Source organism: Lolium perenne, chromosome 5, assembly GCF_019359855.2.
Source record: "Lolium perenne isolate Kyuss_39 chromosome 5, Kyuss_2.0, whole genome shotgun sequence".
Lineage (NCBI taxonomy): Eukaryota > Viridiplantae > Streptophyta > Magnoliopsida > Poales > Poaceae > Lolium > Lolium perenne.
Genome location: NC_067248.2, coordinates 60723203 through 60733007, shown reverse-complemented (window position 1 = coordinate 60733007; position 9805 = coordinate 60723203). Strand labels below are relative to the sequence as shown.

At 48.5% G+C, this 9805-nt stretch overlaps 2 protein-coding genes across 2 annotated transcripts; one reads left to right on the top strand and one right to left on the bottom strand.

The window, feature by feature from the left end:
• Positions 1-1809: 1809 nt before the first annotated feature.
• Positions 1810-2862, top strand: LOC127303374 (BTB/POZ and MATH domain-containing protein 1-like). Its single transcript, XM_051334115.1, has one exon. The coding sequence runs from the start codon at positions 1810-1812 to the stop codon at positions 2860-2862; it is 1053 nt and encodes a 350-aa protein (XP_051190075.1).
• Positions 2863-7128: 4266 nt separating this feature from the next.
• LOC127304665 (F-box/FBD/LRR-repeat protein At1g13570-like) lies at positions 7129-8977 on the bottom strand. The gene is made up of 3 exons (XM_051335283.2): positions 7953-8977; positions 7742-7876; positions 7129-7635 (listed from the first exon to the last, which is right to left on the bottom strand). The coding sequence occupies exons 1-3, from the start codon at positions 8952-8954 to the stop codon at positions 7279-7281; spliced, it is 1494 nt and encodes a 497-aa protein (XP_051191243.1). The 5' UTR covers positions 8955-8977; the 3' UTR covers positions 7129-7278.
• Between the last annotated feature and the right edge of the window lie 828 nt (positions 8978-9805).

Below are 9805 nucleotides of genomic sequence, written 5' to 3'. Positions count from 1 at the left end.
TGAACACACGCGGAGACAAAATTTATCGCCAAGGGTGCGTGTCGCACCCTCTAAACTTTTCTCTCTTTTTATTTTCTGCTTTTCTGAACTCAACTCACGATTCAAGCTGGTAGAACCTCACGTGTATATATACACGGACGATCAACCGACTCAAGACTGGCCTAAACCTACACGTATTGATAAATCTATTCTAAACCGACATGGACAACCAGTCCTACATGAACTAGTACTCCCTACTCAAACTAGGACTCCTATTTTCTATACTATACTCACGTTACAAACCAATACCAAGTACTACTCCTAATCAGACTAGGACACTTAACCTGGCCTAAAACAACCATGCACATAGCTAGCTTGACCTACATTGATTCGGAAAACTCACACGAAGATCATTAGGAAATTAACCCAAACTCTAAGTTTAGATTATTTCCAACAATCTCCTCCTAATCTAAACTTGACGTCTCCTCATGCTCCTCCCGATCTCGACTCTGGCAGCTTCACGGCACACCTTCATCATTGTTATGTCCGTACAGTCAGTATGACCACGCAGGAAACATACAGCGCACCTCTGCTCTGCTATGCTTTGCCACCGCTATTGCTCGGCCCCTGCCGCACCCGGTTCGCACCTATGTGCCACCGCTATTGCTGGCATCCTCGCACTCGGTTCGCACCATACTCCTCTTGTACTTGCTTGCAGTAGTCTCTCCTCCTACTGCGCACACACCTCCTCGCTTTACGGTAGCTTTCCCTACCACCGTCCGCCTTCGGCATCGCACCGAACCCTGCTGGCCGCAACCAGGACGCTCCACGAGGACATGGACATAACTCACGGAACACCGTGCACACCTCACACACTTGACGCGCTTCAACTGCAACAAATCTTCACGGAGACGAGCACTTGGACACAACGACGACTGCACGTGTAGACGTGCACACACTTGACTCTTTGACTCATCGGACTCCTCCGAAGACGACCTTGACGAAACTCCCGGATGATGATCTTGATGAGACTCCCGTACCACACCTCGGCACCACCTCTCCCATCAACGATCATCCACCTCCGCCTCGCCGACAACAACATCCCGCCGTTCCTTCCATGTCGCTCCGCTGAGCAACAATCGCCCGCCGCCATGCTGACGACAGCTTGCTCGCCGTCTCCACCCGGCCGCTCCGCCGAGCGACGGTCGCCCGCCCCGAGGCGCTAGTAGGGTCGCCTCCCCGGGGCAAGCGTGGCTTCAAATCTTGAACCTCGCTCTGATACCAATTGTTGGGATTCACCCACGAATCAATCACATGAAACTAGATGAACACACGCGGAGACAAAATTTATCGCCAAGGGTGCGTGTCGCACCCTCTAAACTTTTCTCTCTTTTTATTTTCTGCTTTTCTGAACTCAACTCACGATTCAAGCTGGTAGAACCTCACGTGTATATATACACGGACGATCAACCGACTCAAGACTGGCCTAAACCTACACGTATTGATAAATCTATTCTAAACCGACATGGACAACCAGTCCTACATGAACTAGTACTCCCTACTCAAACTAGGACTCCTATTTTCTATACTATACTCACGTTACAAACCAATACCAAGTACTACTCCTAATCAGACTAGGACACTTAACCTGGCCTAAAACAACCATGCACATAGCTAGCTTGACCTACATTGATTCGGAAAACTCACACGAAGATCATTAGGAAATTAACCCAAACTCTAAGTTTAGATTATTTCCAACATACTCCACCGTCATTCTGAAGCCAAGAGGAAGTGACGCAGTCGTCCTTCTCACTTACTACTCTTGTGGCCATGGAGACCGCCTGCGCAGCAAGTCTCACCGACGCTGCGCGCTTGGTGCAGCTGCTCAAAATCGATGGCTATTACGCGACCAACGCCATGGACACCACCTCCCTCAAATCCAGATGGACCGTCGACGGGTATGAATGGGAAACCCGTATATACCCTAATTACGATTCATCTATTGCGCTGGAGCTTGTCTTTCTCGGTCAAACCCGCTCCGACGAGCATGTCAGGGCGAGCCTCGGTTGCCGGCTGGTAGACTCGAGAGGAATTCTCAAACCATCTCCAGTGAAGAGTGCGTCAATCAAAACTGGAGGCTACGGCGGTACCTGTAAATCCAAGCTGTCGCTGGTGACAAGACGCGATCTAGAGGCGTCCGGCTATCTCCGCGATGATGCCTTGATACTGGAGTGCACCATCACCGTCCTCAAGGTACTACCGCTACAAACGTTCCCTGCCAAAGAAACCCCGATCCCCGCCGTGCCATCCTCCAACCTGCACGCGCACTTCGGCGAGCTCATGCAGAGCGGTGCTGGAGCGGACGTCACATTCCTCGTGGCCGGCGAGTCTTTCACGGCGCACAAGGCCGTATTCGCTGCGAGGTCGCCCGTGTTCATGGCTGAATTCTTCGGCCAAATGGTGGAGAAGGTCTCTGAACATGTCCAGATCAATGACATGGAGGCATCGGTGTTCAAGGAGCTGCTCCAGTTCATCTACGCGGACACGCCGCCGGACTTTGATCAGCCGCAAAATGAGGCGGCGACTGTGATGGCGCAGCATCTGCTGGCGGCCGCCGACAGGTACGGCCTGGACAGGCTTAAGCTGATATGCGAGGGCAAGCTCGCCGGTGGCATTGACGTTGACACTGCAGCGGCAACATTGGCATTAGCCGAGCAGCACAGTTGCGAGCAGCTCAAGGCTAGGTGCATCGAGTTCATCGTTAGCACGCCTGAGGGTCTTGATGCTGTGTTGGCGACGGAGGGGTACAAGCACCTGGAGACAAGCTGCCCTTCGGTGCTGACGGACCTTGTGCGCGGGAGGAAGAAGCTGAAACGTACCTAAACTATAGGCTCTCCGATTGTGCTTCGTTGTATGTCATGCATCCAGTGGCTTGGCTTATACTATCTGCCTTTGGTTTTCCAAGGAAACTTATATATATGCGCATCTACGGAGTATGTATGCTTTGAGTGGTTGTGCTGTCTGTGTGTTATCTCGGAACGAAAATGGCTACTGTATTTGTTAAGGGGAAAGCAACTGATACTAGTACATCAAAGGTTCGATCAGCCAAAAAGGACATGACAAAGTAAATCACCACAAAGATTATTAACACTTCACCAGGTTCATTCACAACAAGATACCGGAAAAATGATCAAAATGATTGGGGAAAATGATCAAAATGTTGCATGATGCACAAAATCAGAACTCCACAAATATTGGCGCAACCGGCAGCAGTAGTAGTAGTAGTAACGCAAGTTGTTCCTAGTTCTCCACAAGGTTAGAGCATCTCCAACAGACGCGCTAAAAGGCCCGCGCGGTAAAAAAACCGCCGATATAGCGCGCGCGGGAGAGAATGTGGCGCTCCAGCAGGCGCGGTAAATGGCGCGGCGCTGTAAAAATTTTAGGGCGCGCGGCGTTTTGCACAATCCGGAGCGGCATATCTGGCGCGTCGGCTACAGCGCGCGGCATCGCTCGTCCAAGCGCGAAAAATACAACGGCTGGAAAATTCCTTCCCCCGCGCCCGCGCCCTCATTTCCCTACCTACCGCCGGCACGAAATCCAGCCGCCGCCGGTCGACTCCGCCGCCGCCCCCGCTTCTGCGCGCCGCCGCGTCGTAGATCCGCGTCGCCCGCACCTCCTCCTGGCAGCGGCAGACGCTCCGCCGCACTGTGTCGCTCGCGCGGCCGCCAGCGACGAGTTGTAGTCGGCGGTCCTTCTCCGCGGCCCCCTTCGCGCCGGCGTCGCGTTCTTCTCCGCGCAGGCGTAGACATGTCGTCCTCGTCGTCCTCGAGCTTGCTAGCAACATGGCGCGCCCATGGTGCTCGCCCATTTGCTCGCAAGGTATGAACCTCCGCCGGCCGGCCTCTATTACTCGCCAATGAGCTACAGTAGTTCATAGTGAAGTAATTCATACACATGTTTGTAGAGTTCATCATATGATTCATCGGATGACGAGTTTGACCAAGAAGAAGAGGAGAACATATCGATACTATTAGCATACCGCGCCGTTAAGAGGCCAAAATTTGGTGGATCGGTGTTCGGTAGACAGAAGTTGTGGAGAGAAAGGATTGAAGGGCATGAGAAGTTGATGTGGTCGTATTTCAATGAGAATCCGATTTTCCCCGAAAGCTATTTTCGGCGGCGTTTCCGGATGAGTCTCAATTTGTTCAGGCACATTGCAACGGAGGTCACCAAATATGATCGTTTCTTTGAGCAAAGGAGGAAAGCCGCCGGAGAACTTGGTCATAGCACATATCAAAAGGTGATCGCCGCCTTGCGTATGTTGGCATATGGTATATCGGCGGATCTTATTGATGATCATTTGGCCATGGGAGAGAGCACTTCTATCTTGTGTGTGAAGCGCTTTGTCGTTGCAATTGTCAATGTCTTTGGCTCCACATACTTGAGAGCCCCCAATGCTGAAGACACGGCAAGACTTTTGGAGATCAACACCAACCGGGGATTTCCCGGTATGCTTGGTTCCATTGATTGTATGCATTGGAGTTGGAAGAATTGTCCAGCGGCATGGCATGGACAATTCAAATGCTACAAGAAGGATGCCACCATAGTACTTGAAGCGGTGGCCGACCAAGAGACTTGGATATGGCATGCTTTCTTTGGAATGCCCGGATCTTGCAATGACGTCAATGTTCTTCAACGGTCACCACTAATGACAAGACTTGCAATGCGGGAAGGTCCATTGGTGGAGTTTGAAGCAAATGGCCACAAATACAACTATGGCTACTTCCTCGCCGACGGAATATATCCAAGGTGGCAAACATTTGTGAAGCCAATTATTCAACCAAAAGGTAAGAAGCAAACCCAATTCCATAATGCACAAGCGACGGCTAGGAAAGATGTAGAGAGAGCATTTGGGATTTTGCAAGCCCAATTTGCCATTGTTAGAGGACCGGCTAGATTTTGGGATCAAGAATGCCTTTGGTATATCATGACCGCGTGTGTAATCATGCACAACATGATTATAGAGGATGATCGCGGAAAATATGTGGATCATACCCACTACGACTTGATGGGGGTTCCCGTGCAAGTGAGGAGGTCCGCACATAGGATTGCCCGATTCATTGCCTCATACCATGCCATTCGGTGCAACGACACACATGATGAGCTTCAAAAAGATCTCATGGAAGAATGGTGGAATTGGAATGGACAACAATAGTTGCATATTTGTTGTATTTGTTTGAAAACTATGTGTTGTATTGTATCAAAACCATGTTGTATTGTTGTATGTTGGACGTGTTGTATTTGGTGTGTATTTGGTGTGAAGTATTATTGTGAACAATGTATTGTATTTCGATGGTACAATTTATTATGTGAATTTTTATGTATTGTTTGATCTTGTTGGATGCATACTTGTGTGTGTTTCTTGTTTGCGCCGCGCCCGCGCACTGCAAAATGGCGCGTCCGGCGGAGGTGCTATTTTACCGCGCCAACGCGCGCTGCAAAATGGCGCGTCCGGCGGAGAAATCGCTCCGGCGCGCGGCAACGGTTTACAACGCGCAGAATCTGAGGTTTAGCGCGCCTGCTGAAGATGCTCTTAACAACAAACCGGTTCAGCACATATGGGACGAGTCATACATAGGTTGTAACATTTGATGCATAGTCTTGAGAATTCCATACTAGAAAAATCAGGTGGCAACAGATGATGGTTCAGATAATAATGCAAAGGTGTGTACACGGATTACACAGATGCTAGAACCCATAGCAGACATGGCATAAAATTAACCAATCTGGAGCAAGCAACATACAAAATACTGATGAGCTAACCTCTTTGCAAAAAACCAAGAACATTGACAATACTGCTGTTAAGGGAAAGATAATATCCTATACAGCTGATCGGTCTTATTTGGGTGTCAATGATTAAGCATATCACTAGGTACAGAACAATAACCTTAAAAATGTGTGTTAGGTGTGATTTTTGTAAATCAGATGCCTGAGCAAAGCTTAGACAATTACAACGACTGTGTCATATGTCACACTAATTCAAAACATAAATACTAGTGTACATGGTTAAGCACGGTCCAAATCTAGAAGTGAACATTCAAAGAATTTGCCTTGCACTAATATCTACAAAATAAAACTTCTCTGATAGAACCTGCAGTATTCTTGCCTTCTAAATTATGGATATGCTAGAATCTAAATCAAACATGAAATAAAACCAAACTGAAGCAAGCACCATACATAAATACTGCTGAGAAGACCCCCATTCATGTTCAAGAATAAAGCCAAGAACATGGATAATACAAGTGCCACTCAGGGCCGTATATACTGTACCCATAAATTATTCATAAGCTAGATTATTGTAAATAACAATAAGCTGATAGGATGAACAGAGAATATAAATTGTATGTAGATTACCGATTAACAAAAAAAATAGCCAATATCAGATAAATAGTGGCAGACATTACCCCCACTCAAGCATTACTTCAGATAGGTAGCATGTGTGGTAAAACACTAAGACTAAGTCATATACTCCCTCCGTTCCATAATTAATACTTGACGTGATTTTCATTCAAGTTTGAACTAAAACCACGGCAAGAATTATGGAACGGAGGGAGTACAATATACTACCAATATGATGAACTAGGGCATTGCTACAAGAGAGGGCATTACATAAAGAGAGACATATCGTGCAGAGTGCAGACAAAGCTGAATCTCCAATTAATCAATCATAATATCCAACAATAGAAGAATAAAAGGCACATACATGTTTAGCCTCAGGATTTCAAGCGACGGTATGATGGTATGACACTACGTACAGTGCAAAGGAATGTGTGAAGGATGCAGCAAACGGTGATAACCTACATGTACCTCATGTAATTCCGACCAAAGCTTGCAACCAGGAACTACAACGAGAACTAAATAATTAGACATAACAACTTGCAAGGCAGATTAACTTTAAATAGTATGAAAGACTTCCCGAATAATAACGATGATTTCAATGAGCCAAAAGACCTGCAAGTATGAATGGCATAATTCCATACTCATTTCGCGCATAGCACACAATGGACGCCACGAATTTTCAGTGAGATTTTGCATGCCCCTACCATTTAGAAGTTGCAGTAATGATGCATAGTATAACAGAAAACTGACAACGCAAATACCTTAAAAAGTTTCTGCTTTGTCACAAGATTTCAGGATAATACAAACCAAAGAAAAATAGCAGTACACACGAGAATTAATCTAGTTTGGAAATTGGCGGAAAATGAGATAGGAAACAAATGCCTAATGGGCTAATCAATGTCAACATCTAGTTATGAAGGGATCAGTTAGATCCAAATCACAAGCATCATTGATTTCTGAAACACCACGGAGACATGTATCAGTCGTAAAGTGAATCTGAGCACCTTTAGAAGCTCTGTTCTCAAACATCAGCTTCCTAGACTCCTCTGCAGCAAATCCCCGATAATAATCCTGGGGGCTAACATGAACTATCATTAACTCAAGCACTTTTGCATTCAGTATGAAGAATGTGACGAAATCAACTTGTGACTTGATGCCCCGATAAGATCCCAATCCTATTGTTTTTAGCCGGATGTCAAAACATTTGATAAGATCCCGATGTTTACGGCGCCATAAATTGTATCCTCCTGGCACAGACTACAAAAAGGAACATATACAAAAAAAAAGTACTATGTCAGAATAGAAATTAGATCAAAGGAACAGCTAAACACTATGAACTAGAGTACCAATGAATAATCATCACCTCAAGGTACAACTTCTCCAAGCAGGGAAAGCATCTCATCAACGCAATAACTGTATCCAGATCAAACATAAACAAATCAACAGCCAATATCTTGACAGTGCATACCGCCACGGTCAGCCTATCGAGATGCAATCCCTGTGTGGAAGACAACATTAGGCTCGGTGCAGACCTAAAGTGCCGTGAAGGCAAGAAGCAGGAACACAAGAGCTACCTGAATAACTGCATCACAGCCAATCATGAGACTTGTGGAGAAGTCACGCCTATCAGAAACGCAGGCTATGGTCTGGAACTTAGGTGCGGAGGTTACCGATACTTGTAGGCCATCCAATAGATTAAGACAGAGCAACCTTTCAAGGCAAGGGGCGTTCTCGATGATGAGTTCCTGGAGCTGGAGCTCATTCGTCCGCTGACAACCAACACGCACGCCAATGCTCCTAAGGCTAAGGGAGTTGATCCGGATGCGACGGACGCCTGAGGTGGTGTGAATCAGCAAACACTCCAGAGCAGGACAGCCAGCAATCATGCTGTGCAACCAGGTCTCGGACACGACGACATCCACGAGAGCCAGCTTCTTAAGCTGGGGGAAGTGAAGCGTCTGGGCAGTAGAGTCAGGGAGGTGGCATGCTCTGATGGTGGCGACACGTAGGGTGGCTGAGAAGCGGAAGGCGGGTGCCGGTAGCGCCGACAGAGGCGGCAGTGGCCGTGTTGGCTCACAGGCATAGACGTCGCAGAACTCGAGCTCGTGGAGGCCATCAAGGGTGGGGGAGCGGAGCCAGGCGTCGACGGCAGCGGATCGGGAGCGGAGGTAGCACGCGGGGACGCAGAAGCGGCGACCGGGACCCGGGTGGGCGGAGAGGAGGCGAGGGATGAGGGCAGCGAGGGCAGCGAGGGTGCGGTCGTCATCTTCGGCCAAGTAGTAGTAGAGGCCGTCGAGGCCGTCGCAGTCGAGGTTGAGGGAGGCGGAGCGCCAGAGGTGGCGCCACCGAGACGCAAGGATCTGTGTGCAGACGCCGTCCTTGGTGGGGAGGAGGGAGACGATGTCGGCGAGGATGGGGTCCGGGAGGTCGCTGATGCGGTCGGCAGCGGCGGCGCCTCCTTCTTCACCTTCTCCCATTCTGGGCGGCGGTTCTAGGCCATGAGCGCCTCTCTCCGCCGCAGCCGCCGGTGCCTCCTCTAGTTTCCTCTTCCTCCGACTAGGACTCCCCGCCTCCATCTCCACCGAAGAACAGTGGAGGACTCTGGGTAGCAAGAGAAGCAGTCGCCGGAGCCGAGGGTGGGGGCGGGACGGCGGCGGGGATGCAGACGAGCAGCGCTGGAACTGGAAATGATGGGCCCGTCAGACTTGGTTTTGGGCTGAATGTGCTATGTTCACTCACTGGCTACAGATTTGGGTTCAAACCAAAATACTACTCCATGAGCTCAAATGAAAATGTCAATATCAAAAAAATGGTATGGAGTACAACACCCTCAAACAACAAATTACATAGTGAGTATTGCTTTCGTGGAATTTTAAGTTCCAGCTGGTGAGTTGAGACAGAGAATCATGAGTGCTCGGTTTGTGTTCATTTTTTCTTAAATTTAATTATATCAGTGCATGTGACTTTGCCTAGATATTGTTCTATATTTTTGCAAGACAGAAAATTATTATGCTAGATTAATTGTTTTTTACCCCAGGTAGTACCATCATACATTTCACTAATATAAGAAAGAAAATATTGTCCAAGACTGATTTTTTTACTCTAGGAAGTATTGTCCCGATAATTTTCTTACTGTTGTGCTAACCAAGGCCAACAACCTTTCCACTAACGTCGACCAGTGTGCCATGCAGCGGGACGCGACCGGACTCCGACCACGTCATGTCATCTTTCAGGCCCTAAGAGCATCTCCAGTAGCGTCCCCCAAAGCAATTTGGCGCGTGCCGGGCCAAAAAACCGTTCCAGCCGCGTTCCCCAAAGCCCATTTTTGTCCGGCGCGCCCCGATACGGTGTCCGGCGCCCCGAGCCCGTCCCCGTCCCACAGGGGACGCTCCGGGCACGCCGGACACAACGAAAAGCGAGGCGAACC